The sequence below is a fragment of the Anopheles arabiensis genome, chromosome 3, assembly GCF_016920715.1.
Source record: "Anopheles arabiensis isolate DONGOLA chromosome 3, AaraD3, whole genome shotgun sequence".
Lineage (NCBI taxonomy): Eukaryota > Metazoa > Arthropoda > Insecta > Diptera > Culicidae > Anopheles > Anopheles arabiensis.
Genome location: NC_053518.1, coordinates 34,187,971 through 34,209,231, shown reverse-complemented (window position 1 = coordinate 34,209,231; position 21,261 = coordinate 34,187,971). Strand labels below are relative to the sequence as shown.

The 21,261-nt window shown below is 48.4% G+C and overlaps 4 protein-coding genes across 7 annotated transcripts; 2 read left to right on the top strand and 2 right to left on the bottom strand.

The window, feature by feature from the left end:
* The first annotated feature begins 1,050 nt into the window (after positions 1-1,050).
* Positions 1,051-3,817, top strand: LOC120903539 (mitochondrial import receptor subunit TOM70). 2 transcript variants are annotated; one of them, XM_040313024.1, is made up of 2 exons: positions 1,051-1,395; positions 1,730-3,817. In XM_040313024.1, exon 2 carries the CDS (start codon positions 1,733-1,735, stop codon positions 3,443-3,445), a length of 1,713 nt encoding a protein of 570 aa, XP_040168958.1. In that variant the 5' UTR covers positions 1,051-1,395; positions 1,730-1,732; the 3' UTR covers positions 3,446-3,817. The 2 variants fall into 2 exon arrangements, with proteins under 2 accessions (XP_040168958.1, XP_040168956.1); XM_040313022.1 differs by having other exon boundaries at positions 1,727-3,817.
* Positions 3,818-4,922: 1,105 nt separating this feature from the next.
* On the bottom strand, positions 4,923-12,096 carry LOC120903538 (eukaryotic translation initiation factor 4E-binding protein Mextli). Of its 2 annotated transcripts, XM_040313020.1 has the most exons (10): positions 11,999-12,096; positions 10,405-11,027; positions 10,014-10,312; positions 9,758-9,938; positions 9,487-9,558; positions 8,759-8,819; positions 8,169-8,685; positions 7,653-8,100; positions 7,400-7,515; positions 4,923-6,275 (listed from the first exon to the last, which is right to left on the bottom strand). In XM_040313020.1, exons 2-10 carry the CDS (start codon positions 10,511-10,513, stop codon positions 6,006-6,008), a joined length of 2,073 nt encoding a protein of 690 aa, XP_040168954.1. In that variant the 5' UTR covers positions 10,514-11,027; positions 11,999-12,096; the 3' UTR covers positions 4,923-6,005. The 2 variants fall into 2 exon arrangements, with proteins under 2 accessions (XP_040168954.1, XP_040168955.1); XM_040313021.1 differs by lacking the exon at positions 9,487-9,558.
* A 390-nt stretch (positions 12,097-12,486) lies between these two features.
* LOC120903541 (kelch domain-containing protein 3) lies at positions 12,487-15,362 on the bottom strand. Its single transcript, XM_040313026.1, has 5 exons — positions 15,266-15,362; positions 13,297-14,725; positions 13,030-13,225; positions 12,815-12,955; positions 12,487-12,751 (listed from the first exon to the last, which is right to left on the bottom strand). Exons 2-5 carry the CDS (start codon positions 14,027-14,029, stop codon positions 12,691-12,693), a joined length of 1,131 nt encoding a protein of 376 aa, XP_040168960.1. The 5' UTR covers positions 14,030-14,725; positions 15,266-15,362; the 3' UTR covers positions 12,487-12,690.
* A 245-nt stretch (positions 15,363-15,607) lies between these two features.
* LOC120904406 (DNA-binding protein D-ETS-6-like) lies at positions 15,608-21,123 on the top strand. Of its 2 annotated transcripts, XM_040314360.1 has the most exons (5): positions 15,610-16,303; positions 18,450-18,497; positions 19,852-19,938; positions 20,012-20,111; positions 20,471-21,123. In XM_040314360.1, exons 1-5 carry the CDS (start codon positions 15,934-15,936, stop codon positions 20,961-20,963), a joined length of 1,098 nt encoding a protein of 365 aa, XP_040170294.1. In that variant the 5' UTR covers positions 15,610-15,933; the 3' UTR covers positions 20,964-21,123. The 2 variants fall into 2 exon arrangements, with proteins under 2 accessions (XP_040170295.1, XP_040170294.1); XM_040314361.1 differs by lacking the exon at positions 19,852-19,938 and having other exon boundaries at positions 15,608-16,303.
* Positions 21,124-21,261: the final 138 nt, after the last annotated feature.

Sequence of the window (21,261 nt, the reverse complement as noted above, 5' to 3'; positions counted from 1 at the left end):
GGCCCCTTTTTGGACCCAGACACGCGCGACCGTGTGCGCCAGATTGAGCTCTTCCTCTCTTGCCTTGATTCTCTAGCACCGCTTCCCGCAATCCCGATCGATGGCGCAGATCGTGATATTCATTTTTAGAAGACCAATGAATGGAAGTGTAGTTGTTACGGCGAGCGCGCCCGCACACATGTCTCATTTTCGGTTGCACGCGATGTATGCGGGGTTAGGGGTTGAGATAAATTTAAAGCACGCTCAATCCACAGCCCGACAAGCGATTCGGAGGTTGAATTTCGGTTTTGTGGCCATTATCTGAATTTATGGTGCGATAAGTACGCGCGAGCGCGCTCGCTCGCACACAGATCCATCAGGCCGTGCCAAACCACGGCTTACTGCGCGCGGCGATATCCGCTGTGCCGTCGAAGCGTTGCTCGCAAGTTCAAGGTCATGGAAAAACTAAATCCATTGCACCGGTATCATCGTGGCATTTGGCCGTTCCATTGCAATGGTGGTGGTGGAGGTGAGCGAACTCGAGGTCCGAGTGCGAGGGAGAATTTCAAGAAAATCTAGAACAATGTACCCTTGTCGTTTGTCTTACACGTAGAGTGAGTAAGCAAACCTCAGTCGTCAGAAGCGTATTGGCAGAGTGCGATAAATCTGTGCTTAGAATGGTTCAATGTTAATTGATAAATTTTCCCATTCCTAGTACGACGCGCTGTTCCAGGCTCATTCATAGTATCCTGCTGTGAGAACACCAACGGGTCAAAGATAGCCAAGCTCATTAGTTGCTTAGGAAGGCCAAAACCGTCTTAAGTTGATGTGTAAAATTAAAAGAAGAAAAATCCCACAACTACACTTCCTTTCCATACAAGCGCGTTCAACATTTTAAATTATAACGGATGCTAAAATCAAATATTTTTAAACCTAAAAACGATTACAATGGCTTTGCTCCATCCGCGCAACTAGAGCGTAGCCTAATAAGCTCCGTCGCCCAGCTGTCAGCATACATAGGCGAAAACGCCCCCCCTCCCGCATTAGAAACTGACAGCGCGCTGTCAAAACCGCGCACCGAAAACTGTCACGAGCACGTTTCGCCGCAGCGGGTCCGATAGAGGGGGGAAGAAAACACGAAAAAGTGTCTTCACTTGTTTTTTTCCAGTGGTACCGAGGTTGCGTGCGGGCTTGTGTAGGGAAATGGTTTTCTGTGAAGCGGTGAATGAAATTATATAATCACAGCTAGCGGCCGGAACTAACAACTGTCGGGCGCCCATTTTTCCGAAACCAAGCAAAAGGCGTAGCAACCAGCACCAGCACCACCACCCAGGCGGGACGGCCCACTAGCTTCGTTCGACTTACAATATTGCACAAATTGTGTGTCCGTACATGTTGGGATAAAATCATCCAAAGGTAAGCAGCTGACTTGTGTGGATCGATAATAGGAGAGCGGTTGTGTGTGTGTGTGAGTGTGTTTCTCTATTGATTTTATCACTATTTCTCTGTGATGCGTGAATGAGTGTTTTTGTGTAGAAATACTAAAGTGTGTTCACGGTCACGCACGAACCAGTGTCACGGTGTTGTAAAGAGACATTTCGTAATCATGTCAAAGCTCACACATACACACATATACACACACGCAAGCCGGAGATAACAAGTGTGGAAAAAGGGAGGTGGTTACCATTTTTCTCATTTTTTTCTTCTCTCTCCCCCCTTTTGGTGCGGGCCGGCGCACTATCTGTAGCAGGCGATGACGACGGGTAGCACGGGATCAACATTCCCCAAATGGCAGCTAGCGCTGCTGATCGGTACGCCCGTGGCCATCGGTCTCGGCTACCTGTACTGGCGCAAATCGGGCGACCAGGGCGGCGACAAGCTGACCAAGAAGCGATTGGCCGACCTGAAGGACAAAACCATCTCGCTCGATGGTGACACGTCGGAGGCCGCCGGCAAGCAGCAGGCGCCCGATGCGAAACCGCTGACCGGGCGCGATCTGGCCAACAAGCACAAGACGGACGGCAACGCACACTTCCGGGTGGGGAAGTACGACCTGGCGATCCGGGAGTACGATGCGGCGATCGAGCACTGTCCCACGTACGAGGCGACAGACCGGGCCACCTACTACCAGAACCGGGCGGCCGCGTACGAGCAGCTACAGAACTGGGCGGCCGTCATTAAGGACTGCACCAGCGCGATCGAGTGCAATCCGGCGTACGCGAAGGCGCTGGTCCGCCGGGCGAAGGCGTACGAGCAGCAGCAGGATCTGTCGCGCGCGCTGGAGGACATTACGGCCGCCTGCATAGTGGATCGGTTTCAGAACAAAGCGACACTGGTCAGCGCGGATCGCATACTGCGGGAGTTGGGCCAGCAGCATGGGCGGGAAGCGATGAAGAGCAAGAAACCGACCTACCCGTCGAAGCAGTTCCTCAAGAGCTACTTCAGCTCGTTCAACAACGATCCGATCGGCAAGCTGGTCGTGGCCAGCACGGAACAGAAGGGTTTCATCAAGGCAAAGGCCCTGTTCGACAGCGCCGAGTACGAGGGCATTGTCGCTGCCTGCACCGAGGAGCTGGAGAAGAGCGAGTCCGAGTCGGAGTACAAGCTGGAGGCGCTGCTGCTCCGCGGCACCTTCTACAACCTGATCGCCTGCTACGAGGAAGCGAAACAGGACCTGGACGCGGTAATTGAGCTGGAAACGGCGGACAAGCGGCTCCGCTCGAACGCCCTCATCAAGCGGGCCTCGCTGGCCATGCAAACGGAGCCGGATTCACCGGGCGAATGCTTCAAGTACTTTGCGCGCGCCGAAACGATCGACAGCACGAACGGGGACATCTTCCATCACCGCGGCCAGGTGTACATACTGACCGACCGGATGGACGATGCGATCGCGGACTTTGAGCGAGCGTACCAGCTCTGCCCCACGTCCGGCATCATTGCGACGCACCTGTGCTACGCCTCGTACCGGCAGGCGGCCCAAAACCGGGACGAATCGGCCATCGGGCGCATCCGCAAGCGGTTCAACGAGATACTGGACCAGTACGCGGACTGCGTCGAGTGTTACAGCATCCTCGCCCAGGTACTGACCGAGGAGCAGAAGTTCGATGAAGCGGACAGCTGCTTCGCCCGGGCACTGAAGGTCGAGCCGGACAATGCGCAGATCTACGTGCACCGGGGGCTGCTGCAGCTGCAGTGGAAGGGCGACATCGACGAGGGCGTGAAGCTGATCAAGAAAGCAATACAGATCGATGGCAAGTGCGAGTTTGCGTACGAGACGCTCGGCACGATCGAGGTGCAGCGCGGCAATCTGGTCGAGGCGATCAAGCTGTTCGAGCGGGCGATCGAGCTGGCGCGTACGGAGATGAGCCTGGTGCATCTGTACTCGCTGAAGGATGCGGCGGTCGCGCAGGTGGACGTGGCGAAGAACATGGGCTTGAGTATTAGCAACATTCAGCCGAACTTTTAAGCGCAGTGTACCAGTACGTACCCACGAGAAGCAGGCCTTGGTTTTGTATGCTAAAGCGTTGTAAGGAAAGCTGCTGCCGCGGCGTGCGCTTGTGGTGGAATTGATTCCACATAATTCCGACGACTCCCCTCCCCCCATCCCCAATACGTTTATAATTTATCGTTTAGCGTGAAGCATTAATAGCAAGCAGTCATGGTTGTATGCAATTGCATTGGCTCACCTAATGTGGTGTGTGTGCCCAATGTGTTCCATATCACCAGTTTTGTTTTCTGTTTCTTTCGTCTCCCGGTGTTATGCTTGAATTACGTTGTGTGCAACAATCGAATAAAACGAGCCGGGATTTAATTTAGGTCATACAAACAAACAAACAAAAAGGCATAATAGCATAATTGCAGTAGTTTTTCGAAAGAAATCGCCCACTCTCGAACTCACACGTGAAGCAAAGGCACAGAGATATTTAAGTACTAGATATATGTGTTTTTATTATCCATTGTTTACCGTTAGAATACATCGGTTTGTTTCTCGCCCCTGCGTGTCTGTGTGAGGGTGGGTGGGTGTAGTGAGCGATAAGTTAAATGTAGCTAACTTAGTAATTCCACCGCACACACATACGCTGCTTCCCTTTCTTCATGCTTCTTCCCTTATAGCCCCTCGGACAACTTCTTATCTTCTCCCCCCGCTGTCTCTGAGCGTCTGTATGAGTGAGTGAGTGAGTGTGTAAATAGAAGATATAAATTTCATTTATCTCTCTAGTCGTTGTTTTTCGCTAAAAAACAAAAAAACAAAACTATTAACCGCCTTTTCCCCCTTGCGCACACACAGTCACTCAGTAGTTCCCTTCCATCACCAAAACAAACAATTCCCACGTGGGAGGAGCGTTTTGGGTATGAGAAATCACGAAGGGAATAAAAAAAAACAAAAATAAACAAATTTAAATTCCTTTCCCGCGTTGCTGTACGGTTAAACGGGAAACAAAACAACAACAACAAAAACAAAGAAAAACATACTTAATAATCAATTATAAATTGTATAAATAATCAATAAATAAAAGAAGTAAACAAAAGACGAAAATCGCGCCGAGTCGGGGTGTCGTTTGATTAGAAAGGAAGGAAATAAAAAGGAAAAAAATAATCACATGTTTTGTTTGCACACACACATTGTCGTTATGTGCAAAAAAACAAAAAAAAATCAAAATTCCGTATCTAAAATGAGAATTATGAGATGAATTCATTCCTTTTTTTGTTGCAAAAAATGAGTAAACAACAGCATCAAACAATCAATTCTCGTAACAATGGATTGGAAAATTGAGTCCAATTGTTTGTGTTGAGATGAAGAAAATGAAGGAAAATGTTTGATTGTACGTATGCGCGCGTGTTTGCGAATGAAGGACTGGATTACGACACGGAGAGACTTCTGTTTCTCCTTTCCCCATTGCTCTCGTTCGCTGAGACTAGAAAGTTATTTAATACACATCAAATCTGTTGTTATGAGTTGTGTTAACTTGTTTGTTTTTTTTTTCGCTAAACACGATCAATCCAACAGCAACTGAAAGCAGAGAAGGAAAAGGTGAGAAGAAGGTGTTCACAAGTTCCTTTGCTGCTGAAGGATTAAAAATAATAATGAGTAAATATTAATAATGAGTGAGTGTTGCTTGTGTGAGTTCGCTCACATATCTGCGATTTTTATCACCGGTTTTTGCTGATGCCCCCCGCTCCCTCTCTCTCTCTCTCTATCGTATGTTGTTCTGTGTTGCACAACGATGGTTGCATATGTTGTTATCCCACCTCTATTTCTTGTTATATTAATAATAATATTATTACATAGTATTATTTGGCATATAAAACCACATTCTTCAAAATATCACTATTTTACGAGCTGTCTGGTTACTGGTTCGCCACGTGTTACAGGAAAAGTACACAAAACACGCAAACTCTCATCGGTGGAGGACCGATGTAGGAAAAAAGGCTCTGTGTATTAACACGAAGCTGCATTCCTGGATAGCTTTTCTTAGCTGCAACTGCTCTTTTACAGTTGTTTCTATATTCAGCTTCTTCAAAGTTGCATGTAAGCGCAGTAATGCTTTGGGTGCCATCGACAAAACAAAATCTTCCCTCTCTCACAAGTTCCCTTTTCCGGATAGGATCGAACAAGCAATCGATCCTAACAGCGAAAATAGTAGTTCAGATAAACATTACGAATAAAAACAAAAAGGTTAATCTCATTAGCGTTAATAGCGGGGGTTAGTGTTAATGCGCTCTTAGCAGTGTGTTCTCTTACCAGCTAAATGATATTGTGTTTGGATAGGATGTAAAAACCAAAATGAAAGTGTAGTGCGAACCGTGGGAAACAGTATTAATGCCGCGAGCATTAGGACAACACACACACGTACACAACACTTATGTTAGGAGTTCGTTTTAAATTTCGAAGTTTTCAAACCAAAAAACCGCGTTCGATTCGTTTGTGCTTATCAGCAACAGGCGGATGTAGGGGGGATTTTAAGAAGCACCCCCAAGTCGGAAGGTTAAAGGTCACACGACTCGTGCCTGTGTGTGTGTGTGTCTCATGCACCGATCTTTTCCATCTGTGCTGCAGCACTGACGATGCCCGATGATGCACCATTATTATTATTATTATCGTCGGCGGCAGCTCCTTCCGTGCTGTCCTTCGCTGGTGGTTGTTCGCCATCGACTCCTCCTCCGTCCGGCAGACTGCTGAGGGGGGTACCACCGCCCTGACCCACCAGACTACTGCTGCCCGACTCTTTCGCTGCCTGTTTCTTCATCTCGAGAAACTGCTCACCGTTAAAACGGTTTTTCTGATCTTCGATATCCTTTAGTGGGGAGGGGGCAGAATGAGGAGGAAGGAGAATTTAATTAAAAAGGCATCCAAGATGAGCGCCATTCACCCGTTACCCGCAAGCCCATTAAATGTGTTAGTAAGTAAACCTTCACCGGCGATGGTAATGGATGCTTAGAAAAAGAGGTAATTTGTTCCCGATTAGTTACAGTCATGTTAAAATTCTCGGTTTTAGTCTCTTACAGGGTTTTCAATGAGTTCTCTTAGCTGTAGGACACTCTATTGACAATTTCTTCCGTGAAATGAACCTAATGCAATGGGAATTGGGCTTTATAGTATCCTTGTTGGACAAATCCAATAGGAATTGTGAAGTTAACTTCCCATAAGAAAAAGTCAAAGAAATGTCCCGCAACTATGAGAATCCCTGAAAACCCCTGTACTGTCTCTTCTTTAAGGTGGAAGCACCGTTTCTCTGCAATAAAATTGTCCATATACATTCCTTTTCCATCTAAATCACATCTTTAGCCGTTGATTGTATCAACAATTTCGATAACGAATGTGTAATGTGTAAGCTCTTGTTTTCTCTTCCTTAAGGCATGGTGGCGCGATTGCTTCCCAGCATCGTTTTAAAAATCCCAGAAACGGACGGAATGTAAGTGTAAAGCACTGCTCTTAATCACTGGTCGATTTGTATCGTATCAACAGTCGCCCGGACGGCTGCTGCTGCTGCCTGCTGTTAGTAATGTTTGATGAGCAAGCGGTTAGATTGGTGGACGATGAGTATCGTTGATTCAGATTGTTGTTGTTAGCGTGCTTGGTGATGAATGCATGATACGGCGGATGGTGGTATTTGCTGTGGCCGAGTACGGAAATGCCTGTCCCCATGTCGAAGCTGCTGGCACTGAGAATGGAGTTACGCTGCAACAGCACGTGCTTGTTGAGGTAGTAGTAGTTCCGGCGGTTAGTGGTGTTAGTAGTAGACACGTTATTGTTGTTGCCATCGTACAAATGCTGACCGGTGTTGCTGTTAGTATGAAGCATGGAACACTCAAGCGACCCGGTTTTAGTAGCTTTCCCCTTCCCCTCCACGGCCACACCATCACCAACACCACCACCACCGTCACCGTCCGTGGTAGGAACGGTAGCGGCTCGTCTTACCTTATTTTTGACCAAATAAGGAAGAGTTTCACATATACGCTTCCAGTCGGCGGGCAGATCCCACGAGTACGGTGACTTTGAGTAGTAAATCAGCCGCTCATATTCGATTCGTTTCACTAGCGGGAGGGGCGATTTTGGGGTGAGAAACAACAGAAAGAAGAAAAAGAGTTACTCAAACCGTCACCCAACGTGCTCCTCGCTCCAGAAACAGGCAAATGTTATTCATTGCAACCAAAGCAATCTCGCCGCTTACCCGGGTTCGAATCCGATTTGACGGTGGCCGCTGCCGCCTCCTTCAGCCCATCGCCCGCACTATCCTTGCGCGAGAAATGGCTCCGACGAGAACGGCTCAGCCCATTGTTGCCAGCTGCGAGGGCACTGCCGCTGCCGCTGGTTTGCAGTTCGTTCGGCTTAAAGCCGGCGGCCGCCGAGGAGCCCGCCTCGACGATGAACACGTCATCGTCGATCTCGAGACTGTTGCCGACGCCGCCGCCCATCAGCTCGCTGCCGACGGTGGCACCGATCGTGTTCAGCCCGACGCCACTGTCCACGAACGGGGTGCCGGTGATGAGCGGATGCTGACCGGGCATCGCTCCCACCGGCGAGGAAAGCGTGTTCGGTAGATCGAAGCTGGAGCACATGTCTACCGAGGCCAGAAATTCGTTGCTGCTGAAGTAATCGTCCAGCACTAGCTTGGCGACCTGGCGGGATAGGGAAAAGCATAGCTTAAAACGTGTTTTAAGGTTAAACGATAGGACGCTAAACACACCTTGACAAGCTCCAAACAGTCGCCAGTAATCTTCAGATTGTGTTGACCCACGTTCACCGTGTACTTGTACTCGCCGAGCGACGCATCGTTGGTGGAGAAGCTGTGCAGCAGCAGGCCGGCTCCGTTGCCCGCGGCGCTATTGCGCTGGCCACTGTTTTGCGACCCGTTGCGTGTTAGCTTCGGGTGCGTGTAGGACGATGGCGGCGTTTGCGAGTAGCCGCTGAGATTCAGACTTAGGGCACCACCCGGGCCCGAGGCCGACTGCTGCTGCTGCTGCTGGTTGGCCAGGAAAGCGCCCACACCGTTCGCGCCACTGTTCGCTACCATCTCTGCCACCATGGCCCCGGAGAGGGAATTGCGCGCGTTCGCTGCGCCGGATCCTGCCGACTCCTTTCTCGGGACCGTTTCATCCGAGCCGGATGACGCCAGAGAACTGCAGGATCCGTCCTGGGAATTGTCCAAACGTACCGGGGACGCGTTACGACGAATGGTGTCTTCGATCAACTGCTTTGCATAGCTGGAGGGAGGTCAAAAGACGGACATTTAGAAGCGACATTGTTGTTTGACATTGATTTAAGTAACACACTTACTTGATTTTTTCCTCATTTGGACCGGTAATTTGCACCAGTCGTTCTTTAGCCCCGGTAGCGACTGAAAAACGTACACTCAAACAAGAATTAATATCCTTCTTCACCCCGTTTGCGGTTTTAATTAGCAGCAGTAGCACACACACGTACACGAAATAAGCAATATTACACACACTGAAAAGCTGGAGCGTGCTGGTGGTAATGTTTTTGTTTTATTTTATTATACGTGAATGCCGAGTGAAAAAGGCAAGTGCAACGAGTGGATTGGTAAGGTGGTACGTTAGCGAAGAGAACATGTTTTTTGTTAAATGTGCAAATTATTTTCGTTTATCAGGTTAAGTTTCTTTTTGTGAAACTCAACCGGAAAACGATCGGTATGTGGTGCAGACCACCATACGACCAGGAAAAACGATAGAGTTAGATATTACAGAGCGAAAAGATCAGACCAAACCATTAGAAGTGCTAGCAGAATTGTTAAAATGATCACACAAAACAGCTTTGATGCAATGTACACGACGATAATCTTGCTTTTTTAGGGTGAAATATGTGATTTTAGCATGTTGGTGGCGGCGGTGCGCTTGCACTTGCGTTTAATTACAACACACGCGACACACAGTACGCAACCGAAAGGGCGTACGCGTACGCGATGGTGCAGTGCGTGCGTGCGTGGGGTGGTGGCAGGTGAGTAATGGCTAGCACACGGAACACGAAGGCCAGGGGGGCGCGTTTACCTCTTTGGAACGAAATAACCGTTTCCGACAGTTCTTCTATCATATGCACTCTACGTCCCTTGATTCCCATTACTACGCGGACGGACGGACACGCGGATGGTTGGGGGAAGCGCGATGTATGCGCGTGTGTGTCCGGTACGGAGGAAAGGTAAATGGGAGACAAAATCATCAACGGAGGCGGCGTTTATAAATGTTTAACGTTTGAAATCACTCAAGAATTCCTTCCGCAAGGAGAGACACACCACAAACATCCTGCTGAAGACACACTTACCTTTTCCCGAGTCGGCATTGCGAATCACAATCTCGTCCTTGCAGTACGTTTTGCCGGGTATCTTCGTCGGCTTCGGGAACTTCCCAGAGGTCCGTATCAGCTCGCCCGGCGCCAGCGCGGGAACAGCCTGGCCCATGGGCGGGGAGGATCCCAGCAGGTTCGGGTCGGCCAAAATGTCAGGCTGAAAGCACAAACACACACAGAGTGCACCGTTAAAACCGACCTTCTGACCTTGTGTACAGCTCCACCCACTGACCTCCACATTTGTAGCCTTGTGTTTGTAGTAGGTGTTTGCACCATCGGATACCTGCCAGGATTTGGCGCGCAGCTCGATCAGTTGTAGCAGATTCAATCGCGTCATTATGTTCAGCCGTTCGTCCTGCGATGCGTTCCGGAAGATGACCAGCGCCCGGTCGAGCGTGTCCTTCGACACGTTCTCCAGCTGCGGCCCGTGCAGCCGCAGGTTGGCCAGCAGGGCGTTCACGCCGTCCGCGTTGTTGCAGCCGCTGGCAAGGCTGGCGGCCACATTTTCCGTCAGCGTGATGAGCTCTTCGACTGAGTAGTAGTAGGCCATACAGAAAGAGAGAAAAGGGGATGCGTTCAAATGACACTTACAAAACAACACTTCCCGAAAACACGTGGCCTACTTGATTGAACTTCATAGACGGGCAGATGGACGTGCTGCTGCTGCTTCAGCGTGGACTTGAGCGGACGTGGCGGTTCCAGGTTCTTGACGGCGCGGCCCATCTGCGACATGGCGATGGCTAGCGGTGGTGCGATCGAACGATCACACGGAGGACAGGCGTACACAGCAGACACGTGAACGGTCGCTGCGGTGGTGTGTTACTGTGCGGGCTTCCTCCAACCCAATCTCGAACGCACTGAACCGTAGGCCAGCCAATGTGCTGAGACTATCGATTTTCCACACTGGCCCCCACGAACACCTCGCTCCTCCGCGTCGAACGCAGCGAAGAATTACGCGAAACGGAAAGCGTTTGGCACGTTTCGAAAGTACGCTGGCGCTGTTGCTGCTGCTGCTGCTAGTGCCTAATAATGGTAACGCAATTTCCTCCCGGGTGGCACCCAACTTTTCTCCGCCTTTACACCTCCTTCGAGCGCGTACTGGACTGGGAAAAAGAAAACGGCGAAAACGGCGAAACACGAAGCCGCGCACGTCCGGTGGTGTGGCACTATGTGTGTCTGTATGCGTGAAGCTGAACGAAAACAAAAATACAAAACGACGGAATTGTTCGCTGCTTGCCCTCCTCCCCTGGAACGAGAAGCGGTAAAGCAAAAAAGAAGAAACAATAAATACACAAACACACACCCACCCACACAGAGTACTAATTTGCTGCACAATCTAAATCCAATAAGTGTCCGGGAGGCTTTTCCAATACGACGAGAGACCGCCGTTGCTTAATTTACTACGTTCTAGGGATTCTGCAGCCGTCGTAGCCAGCGCCTATTACTTAAGCTAACAGAAAATATTTTAAAATTTTCCACACCACGACGACACCATGTGGACATCATGTGCGATCGTGTCATGTTTTTATCTTCCCTCGCCCCCTGTTTTTTTTCAGTACAGTTCGCGCTCGTTACCCTCTTTCTAAGTTTTCCACAACGTTTGGAGAGAATTCCTGATCGCCCAAACGCATAGCTCGATCATCAATATTCACGGATGCAACCGCCGACAGCGCGCCCTTTCTCTCTATCTCTCTCCCTCTCTCTCGCTCACTTATTGGTCGGAAAAGTATATTTTTGTACACACATGCACATTAAGATTGGAAAAAAAAGCTGCTGACGACAGCGAAAACAAGCAGCCAGCGGACACCCCGTCCATCCTGCCGGAATAGCAACAGCGGCTGTGGCAGTTGTGCTGATCGCTAGAGAAACCGCGCACACACGCAAAAAGGGATCATTTTCCAACCAAGCAAATTCCGAATCAGAAAGGCTCCATTTCATACATTCCACCTTTTTCTCGTCCCCATCCGATCGAGTGTGTGTGCGTTTCACTTTTGCCTGCTACGCCTCTTCTTTTCTCCCCTTTCTGATGATCTTTATTTTTTCACTACGGCAGATCCCCACGCACCCACCCCACCAGAAAACACAACTTTACACCCCCTAGCCGCACTGGGCGCGTGTTTCCGCGACCGGAAGTGTTGGCAAAAGATACAATTCTACCGGGAGTTTCACCTTTGCCGCGTGGAAATGTTCTATTTTCACGAAAATTACGCATTTTACCTTTCTGCTCCCGAAAACACTCTCCAAACCCGAACAATGGTCAATCGAAAACTACCTGTCAACAGATGACTTCATTACCTGCCGAACCCGCCGAACAGTGTTTGACAGCTGGCGGAGAGCGCTGTCATGTTGGGCAGTCAGAGAAAGGTCGTTAACGGGCGGGAATGATTTCAAAAGAATGTCACACTAGAGGGCGCTGGATTTGCACCTCTTTTATTTATAACGGACTTTTAATTAGCACTTTTGGGTGAATAAAAGGTAAACAATTTTTAGCGCTGTTTTTTAATGTTGAAGAGGGCACGGTAAGGCAATTGATAACCCGGGTGTTGCTACGAGCATATTATTAATCAAGAAATTCGTATGGAACTAGGAATTCCTTTAAATTATTCTTTTTTTTTCAAACAAGACGTTCACTCCCATTTTCAATCTGCTGCAATTATTATTTCTCTCTCGCTGTTCATGCAGCAATTAACGAACTCCCGAACCGATTGCACGTTCAACAAAATGTATTTTACCTGAAATAAATTCACTTATAATTTATGCTGCATTATTGTTTTCCCCATAATGACTTGATGGTAATTTCAAACAAACAAAACAAAATGGAACCAACCAAAACAGGTGTGTTACTCTCTTCATACGTGTGTGTCTCGCGGGCGGTGGAGCCCATCTTTTGTACGCGTGATGGTGATCGTTCAACCCTTGTTCAGCGATCGACCGATTTTGTTTGGCGTAGACATGTTCCGTATTTCGATTCTGCAAAGAAGAGGTTTGTTTTAGTAGAAATTGAAAATGTTACGAAACGTCTAGCCTGATTACCTGATATCCTGAGGTAAAACAGAAATGTCGAGCTTGTACTCCAAAACTTTAAGGATGGCCAATGTGCACAGGCTCGGCTCAAAGTCTAGCACGTGCGTGTCGCTATAGTCAAACGATGAGGGGTCACCATTGTGTGTTGGGCTAAAACGAAACCACAGAGAGAGAACAGTTAGTGGTTGTAAGAATTGAGACCAAATGATCGGTATTAGACCTACCAGGTGCCACCAAAAAGATACATTCGTTTGCCAATGACCAGGCACGACTGGCGCCGTCTAGCACGTGGTGCCTGACCCTGGGGCGTAACCTGTCGCCAGACGTTCCGATCCGGATCGAAACAGTAGAGATCATTGAAGTGTTTGTCTATATTGCCATTGTAGCCCGCAAAGATGTAGATTTTGTTATTATAAATAACTGCAATGATAAAAAAACAGAATCCAATGTGTCATTCCAGCTGTTTCGTTGCAATGCTCTTCCCCACTTACATGCAGAATGACTTCTTCGACCGACGGGGATTTCGCCGGTGGTTTTCGGTGTGTACCACCGGTCCGCCTTCAGGTCGAGAAACTTAATGTTAGGGCAGTAGATTTCTTCCTGCGAGTGGTACGGTGCGACCGCATCGCTGCGCCCCCCGAAGATGTACATCCGGTGGTTCAGCACGGTGGCCGAGTGAAAGTCCCGATACGAGGGCGGCTCCCCGAGCGTGTTCACGTACGTCCAGTGCATCGTGCGCAGATCCAGATAGTAGACGTCGCACGAAAACTTGTCGATGCTTTCCTCGAACCCGCCGAAAATGTACATCCGCTCGGCGTAGATGCAGGCCGAGTGGCCGTCCCGCGCACCCGGCACCGTGCCCGTCACCGACGGCCGGCTCCACTTGCGCGTTCGCGTATCGAAGCAGAAGAGTATGTCACACACAATCTCATCGTTGCGCCCGCCCCACAGATATATCTTGTGCTCGAAGGCGACGGCCGTGTGGCCGTACCGCTGGAACGGCACCTCCGGGTACTTGCACGGCACCCCGTTCTCGTCCTCCACCGCCGGTATCGGGGCCCAGCGCATGTTGTGCGTGTTCAGCACGTGCACGTCGATTGCGCTGTTCGAATGGTAGTCCTCCCCGGTGCAGTACCCACCGAAGGAGTAGATGAATTCGCCCACCACCACGGACGCATGGTTGACGCGCCGCGGCCCACCGTCCAGATTGACGACCCAGTGCATGATGGTGGTCCGGACGATCGGGGGGGACGGGGAGGATTTTGTGTATCTTTCGATGTTTTGATTAGCTCTCAATTTTGCTCACAGCAACTGCACGCCATGCACGAACACAACAAACAGCCACCACACATTGCGTTCATATTATGCAAACCATGAGACCGTCACCCGGGGGAGTGGGGAGGAAGGTGGTTGGGCACGATATTTAATCCAACTACAGCGATGCAGCTTCCCGCAGCAAAACACAAACAATTTTCACACTGCCACACACGATTCCTCCTTCCAAGGTAGGACAGGATGACAGGAAGACGATCGCGATGGCAATACGTGGTTTCCTAATTTGCCTTGTTTTGCATTTGCAGATTTTGCTCCTTCTTCTTCCTTCCTTTCCGCTGAATACGCACACTCGGGTGCACACACACGGGGGAGGGTCCGAAACGGGGCCCCGTCCTTGGGCCGTACGGCGGACGAAACCGAAAGCAGTTTCAGCGTTTACTGCTGGGCGTGAACAGCACGGTGTGTTTCACAATTTCGACAACTTTCATTGATTATTGGGTAGAAAATTGATTAGATGATTTGCGAGCTAGCAAAACACCAAAACAAGATCCCATCTGACATCTGGGGGCCCCTGCCAGTGCACACTGGGCGATCCAACGGTGCCGGGGTTTGACATTTTGAAATGGATTTTTGCTGCACACATTTCTAAAATAAGTTTAGGAAAGAGCAAAGTTAAGACATTTAGTGAATTTAATAAATTGTTGGTACTATAAACATTATTTAGGACACAGCAATTAAATGGAAATATTAATTGAACAAGAAAAGGATTTGTTTTTCAGATAGAAATATTGACACATGTTTACAATGCCCCATTCAAGGTTAGAATCGAGTTCACTTCATAGAAAAGCACACACTGAACTTCAATTCGGTTTGAAATGTTCGTCAAAGAGCATTTGACTGGAAAATAAAGCAATTTGTTTGAAAATTAAATAATTAACAACACGAATAACTTTACGCACATTTCAAATCACTCCAATACAAACTCTACACACACTGGCAAAGGGAACACTTTTACCCATACTTACTTGCATGCCCACCTTCTTATTGCACACATGCATTGCAAACGATACCTGTTTTCTGGCCTGGAAAAACCCACACCGCTGGATGAATAATGCTTGATTCTTGCTTGATTAACATGCGCAGAGCGTCCGAACCAAGCCGAATCCACAAAACTAATAAACTAACCTTCGATCAGCGATCGCCTATCGACTGAACTGTTGTTAGTAAAAATTTCCATGCCTTTTGAAAGCCACACAAACGACACACCACGCACCAAACAGAGCACCAACCGCTCCGCGTCATACAATTCCACGAATTGGCGCACTTCACGATCTCCGCCGCGCACAGCTTCCAGGGGCGCGCGCGCGCACTGTTCATCTCGCTTGCGCAACCGGTGCAACCGAACGCGCCGTCCTACCCGCACGCCGTAAGCGCACGTGCTTGAGGCGCGTATGAATCACGAATTTATGAATGAATTCGCGTATTTCGCTTTGGGTAAGCGCGTCTTCGGGAAACGGTTGCCGCTGCCGCCGTCGCCGCCGTCGACCGGTTGTAACGGCGCGATCTGCTTCAGTACGTCACTCTTGTCGCGATCGTTGGCGGATCAGCATCACACGCCAGTGACATTGATCCGGAAATTGGAAATGTGAATTGAAGAGTGTGTGAGTGCAAAAAGTGTTCGAAAAAAACTCCTTCTAGTGTCATTACAGTTACAGTGATTTAAATGTGTGCAGTAAAGTGCGTGCGCGCGTGTGTTGCAAGGTGATGCGCAAGGTTTGCGCAAAAGACGCTCCGCAAAAGCAAATGGAATATAGCAAAGTGTGTCGTGGTGGTGTTGTTTGGAGTAAACAAAAATGCAACGCGATGCGGCGGTGGCCGATGACAAGCGCACTGATTCATCGGCGGACAGTGACGGGGAGGAAGCGTGTGAGCAAACGTACCTGCCGAACGATCCGCACCAGTGGAATGCCGAGCACGTGAGCACGTGGATTTCGTGGGTTTCGAAAAAATTCGACATTTTCCCACCGCTCGAACCGGCCCGCTTTCCCCAGGCGGGCAGTGAGCTGGCCCCCTTTACCAAGGCGGACTTTTGGGTGTGTGCGGGCAGTGCAGCGGGGGGTAATACGCTTGCGAAACATTTTGCGCACCTCGTACGGCACGCCGGCCGCAACAAAGGAAGCGGAAGTGATGGTCAGCAGGAGCTAGAAAGCGACATTGATCCAGGTAATCGAGCCGGTCGATATCGGGTGGAAGCAATCTATTAAACTATTACCAAACCCCTTTTTCCCCTTTTAATCAGTCGACCGGGGAAGCTAGACAAAAACGGGAAGGTCTTTCACGTTGGGAAATAGGGCTTTTCCTATCATCTAATCTTGATAAATGGTCCTTCTCCACACACACATCCACATAAGAGTTAACCTTCGTCGTAGCTAAACAGTTTTTCCACACCAGCCTTATCTGATAATGGAGTTGAACTCTCAACACGAGGACACGGCTAGTGATAAGTGTTTCCTTTTCCCCGAACGGGGAGGAAAAATCGCTTCCTACCACACCGGAAGTTTATCAACTTCTGTGTGTAATTAAGTGCCATAACATTTCCCCCTGTTCACGTGTTTTGCTGCTGACGATTGATGGAATTGCGCCCAAACAATCATCTCCTCCTCGCACATACAAGCGTACGGTCATATACAGCAACAAACACTTGTAATTCATAACTTCCGAGGCAACGTCGTGAAAGTCCTTCTCGGGTTCAAGATTCACCCACAGCTAGATTGATGCTGCATTATGTTAATTTAAACAATAAAGTAACCTCTTAAGCCCCTCTCAGTGACATTTATATCAATTTCTATCGACCGAACCGGACGCCGCAGGAGGCCGCCTTTTCGCAGGAAAGGACAACACAGACACACCACATACAGGAAGGAAGTGTTTACTTCAACTTCATGCAGCGGGGAAGAGGCAAACTCGCCAAAGATGCGACTGACTGTGTGACTTTTAAATCCCTCCTGAATAAATTACCCATAGAACAAACCGCAGGAGTCTAAAGTTATTGAATTTTTATAAATGCGGTGGGGTTGCGCACGAGCACGTGGAGGTAGTTGTTGTGACTGTGGTTTGTGTGTGTGTGTGTGTGGCTGTGCATGGCTCTGACTTCTTGGAAAACTTTCTTTTGCTCGCAGCATCTCGCCCCATTAGAGGGAAAGGAAAACAGATACGATCTAAATGTTGCTCCTTGGCACAGGGAGCTTAACCTGCCACTGCCCCGGTCTGGTCGAACGTTGCAGGAGGTCGTACTAGAGAGGGGGAAAAGAACAGAGGGTGGAACTCCCACTCGCATGGAAGAAATCTTCTTGAGATGGTTGTGTCTCAACAAGGATCAACAAGGAGCGCGCGCGTGTGTGTGTCTGTGCGCCAAACAAACAAAAGGACTCGTGACCCGGGGGCAAAATCGGCAATCAGTCCATTCAGTGTCGCGTAAACAATTGTCGCGGAAGGTTTGAAGTCGCGTCCGTGTCCGTGACGCTCCCTGCGATGGCTAGTAGCAGTGTGGAGCATGTCGTTACTGTTGGGCTTGACCGTACCGCAATGTGGCGCTTTTCCGGCAGCTTCCCGGCAGCGGTGCGAATGTATCCCCACGCGGCCGCCGGCCAGTACTATGCTGGTGGCCACCATCAGCCACATCCGCCTCATCCACCGGTCCATCCTCATCCTCACCATCACGGGCTGCATCATGCGGCAGCAAGCCATCATACGCATCGACCATTGCCATTACTTTGCGGCGGTAAAGCATCAACATCTTCCTTGTCCCTGACTCACTTGTAGGGGTAGCTTAAGCGACCACCATACCAAACCGTGCTGTGAATCATTAAGATTGGCCTATTAGTGTGCCTGTGTGCATGTGTGTGTGTGGGATTTAAAAAAGTGGTTTATTATGTTGTATTGTCGGCGGAGTGTTACCGGCGTGTTGATGACGTGGCGCGTAGTTTCGGCGAAAAATGATGTCTTTTTTTGATCTTGGAGAGCTCGGGAGATGGGACGCGGTTCGGGCAGCAGCAGCTGGTCGGTGGTCTATTGGCGCCAAAAAATTTGGATAGTGAATCGACGATTTGTGTGAATGTGCTCTGATGTGTTGTTGTTGTTGTTGTCGGCCGTGTCAGAAGCTTAACCATGCGACCACCCCGCATGAAATTTGTGAATGTTTTATTATTATTATTATTTTTATATGTGATCCTACCAGAAAAAAAACGGTGCGATGGAATGTTGTAGTTTTCCGTTTTACGATTTGAGCTCGATGCAAGAGCTTCTCATGTTGTTTGTGACCGTGTACAGTGGTGCTTACTTTTATTTGCTTTTCGATTTGCATTTACAGAACCTTACCAGCTGCTGAATGCTGCATCACATCGACTTGTTTCGCAAGGTATTGTATTGGTTATTATTTGCGGATCGTTTCACACCATCAATTTCTCCATTCCTTTCGAAAGTATTAGCGCTTATTTTCCTATTAATATACAAAAGAAGCAAAAAAAAAAACAAATCACTTATCTATGCAATGATTGAATAATACATTTAATATAATACCACTAAAATAACCTCATTAGAACATTGAATTTAGTAACAGCACTATTCGTGCTCAGTTTTAATGGAATCCAGGCAGCTATAATAGGGAAATACAACCTGTTTAATGTGCTTTTATATTAATTTAATTTTTTGTGAGATTTGATTCGAAATATAGGAAAAATAGTCAATACGTAGAAGTAAACATGAATATGCACAAAACTTGTAACACATTTAAAAATTCAACGGAAAACATGATAGTTTTTCTTAACATTTATCTTCCTAGAAAGAAATATCGATGAGGAAAGGTGATTTTAATTGCAAGGCTTGAAAAAATCTCATTTTGATTTACATCCTATCGCTTCAAGCATTTCAACATTTACAGTACGTTACAGTCAGTGTATTTAAATAATAACTAAATCAATTTACGCTACAACGTTTTCCAACGAAATCGGTTAATAAACGCCTTTTTCGTTGGCTATTGTGAATGCATTGCAGTGTTATTATCCCTTCAGAGCATTTGATTATGGGCAATAGGCAGCTGTAATAAGGAAATTATAGCCCTTGCTCGTCTAAAAAAAGGATAAATCAAGTATAATGTACTTTTATACTACTACTATTTTACGAAATAAGATTTTTTTTATTCAGGATGAACGGCTTTGCCGTATTGCTTAAGAATATAAGAATATTAAAAGGATATGTTAAAGTATTTGCGAAGAAATCAGTTTCAGATCAGATTAACGGAGGAACATCAAATTTACAACACTTCTCACCCTCTTTCACACTACTGGATACACTTTTAAACATTTAAACATCCTTTTTAAAGGTTGAATTGTATTACTATTTTGTTAAGCTTATCGGTCTACATAACTCAATATTAATCTAGTAACTAGTACAAACAAATCAACACTTTTAACATGAATCAACTGCTTAACGCTTATGTCCTTTATCGTATCCACATTGCAATTTTTCATCCCTTCTCCATAACAACAAGCTTCCAAGCGCTTCACACAACTTAGCTCCGCCCCCTTTCTGGAAACGGTTCACACCCAGCAAGCCGCAACACGCGCTCGCGCTTGTGAAACGTGTGGAGCGGCTGAAAGCTAAAAACATAAACACCTAATGGTCTAATGCCAAATGCTGTGTTGTAAATAACAACCACTTACTTTTTACTTTTGCCACACTGTTCTTATTGTTTCTATGTGCACTTTCGCAAGGCGGTCAAATACAGCTGTGGCAGTTTCTACTGGAGCTGCTGGCCGACTCGTCGAACGCACCCTGCATCTCCTGGGAAGGCACCAACGGTAATGAGAGCCGGTCAAACAACCCAACTTTTCAAATTTAACCGATTTTTGTTTTCGTTGGTTTTCTTTGCAGGAGAATTCAAACTGTCCGACCCGGATGAGGTGGCCCGCCGGTGGGGCGAGCGCAAGGCAAAGCCGAACATGAACTACGACAAGCTGAGCCGTGCATTAAGGTAAGGTCCGGCTCCAGCGAGAGCACACGTGCTCCGGGGAAAAGTTACGCCAGTTCCCTTTTGTGCTATCCGTTTAGCATTTGATCTTCTTTAGCCGTGCGGCGTGCCAAAAGCAGGAAGCCGGCAGGCTGCCTTTGGCATCTTAGGAATGTGGGCCCCAACCCGTTCATTGGAGCGCGTGAATCATCGCGCAAAAATGACTCCCAATCCAGGCAGAATGTGATCGTGGGAATTTCATTGACCCATGCGCTTTCTTTTCTCCCTTTCCAATGTTGTGGTCCCCCGCCCAGAGCGGTTTCATTCATTCATTTTTTTTTCTTCTCTTGCATGCACACTTCTCCTCTCCCTCCCATTCGCAGATATTACTATGATAAGAACATCATGACGAAAGTGCAGGGCAAGCGGTACACGTACAAGTTTGATTTCCACGGCCTGATGGCCGCGTGCCAGGCGCAGGCCCAGCTCACTGATAGCGCGAACAGCAGCGCGAACATACTTTCCGGTTGCAGTTCCTACGGCTCCAGTCCCGCATCCACAACTTCCTCGATGAAATCGCCCAACGCCGGCAGCAGCCCGCCACAGTCGCACTACGCCAGCACGACCACCACGACAGTGCCCAGCAGCATACCGACGGCAGCAAAAGGTACGACGTTCGGCAGCAGCAGCAGCAGCAGTACCGGCTGGTTGCCGTACGCGAGTGCACCGTACGCGAATCTGCTGCTTCCTGTCGCTCCCACTACTACCTCAACCAGCGATGCCGGAAGCCGGAGTGGAGCGCCGGCCGCATCGACATCCAGCTCGCCCGAAACCACGCTCAGCTTCGCGGATGCGGTGTCGTCGCATCTGCGCTAAAACCACCGTTTCGTTCCGTAGTCCTCAGAGATGCTAAAACAATACCGCTGATATTAGATCCGATATTTAGCGTTTAGAATTACAAGTGGCGTAGGTGTAAGCGCATCTTTCTACCCTATACACGTTTTTATTTTGTGTAGAAAATATATATATATACATATGTATACACACTTCCAAACCCAAGCGTGGTAAGCTATTGCGTGCGCGTTCGCGCACGCGCTCCTCCGCAGCACGTGTTGCGTCGTTTACATTAACGCTCCGTCATTTCCACCTGCTATTAACATCTTCCGGGCGGTGG

What these genes read in the sequence shown, in the direction of transcription:
- LOC120903541 (XM_040313026.1), bottom strand. Translation starts at nt 14,029, where the DNA reads ATGCACTGGGTCGTCAATCTGGACGGTGGGCCGCGGCGCGTCAACCAT. An exon ending in TCGAAGAAGTCATTCTGCAT is followed by an intron (nt 13,226 to 13,296) that starts GTAAGTGGGGAA and finishes TTATCATTGCAG; the next exon opens with TTATTTATAATAACAAAATC. An exon ending in TATCTTTTTGGTGGCACCTG is followed by an intron (nt 12,956 to 13,029) that starts GTAGGTCTAATA and finishes GTTTCGTTTTAG; the next exon opens with CCCAACACACAATGGTGACC.
- LOC120903539 (XM_040313024.1), top strand. Translation starts at nt 1,733, where the DNA reads ATGACGACGGGTAGCACGGGATCAACATTCCCCAAATGGCAGCTAGCG.
- LOC120903538 (XM_040313020.1), bottom strand. Translation starts at nt 10,513, where the DNA reads ATGTCGCAGATGGGCCGCGCCGTCAAGAACCTGGAACCGCCACGTCCG. An exon ending in ACAAGGCTACAAATGTGGAG is followed by an intron (nt 9,939 to 10,013) that starts GTCAGTGGGTGG and finishes TTGTGCTTTCAG; the next exon opens with CCTGACATTTTGGCCGACCC. An exon ending in CTTATTTGGTCAAAAATAAG is followed by an intron (nt 6,276 to 7,399) that starts GTAAGACGAGCC and finishes TCCCCACTAAAG; the next exon opens with GATATCGAAGATCAGAAAAA.
- LOC120904406 (XM_040314360.1), top strand. Translation starts at nt 15,934, where the DNA reads ATGCAACGCGATGCGGCGGTGGCCGATGACAAGCGCACTGATTCATCG. An exon ending in ACATCGACTTGTTTCGCAAG is followed by an intron (nt 18,498 to 19,851) that starts GTATTGTATTGG and finishes CACTTTCGCAAG; the next exon opens with GCGGTCAAATACAGCTGTGG. An exon ending in AAGCTGAGCCGTGCATTAAG is followed by an intron (nt 20,112 to 20,470) that starts GTAAGGTCCGGC and finishes TCCCATTCGCAG; the next exon opens with ATATTACTATGATAAGAACA.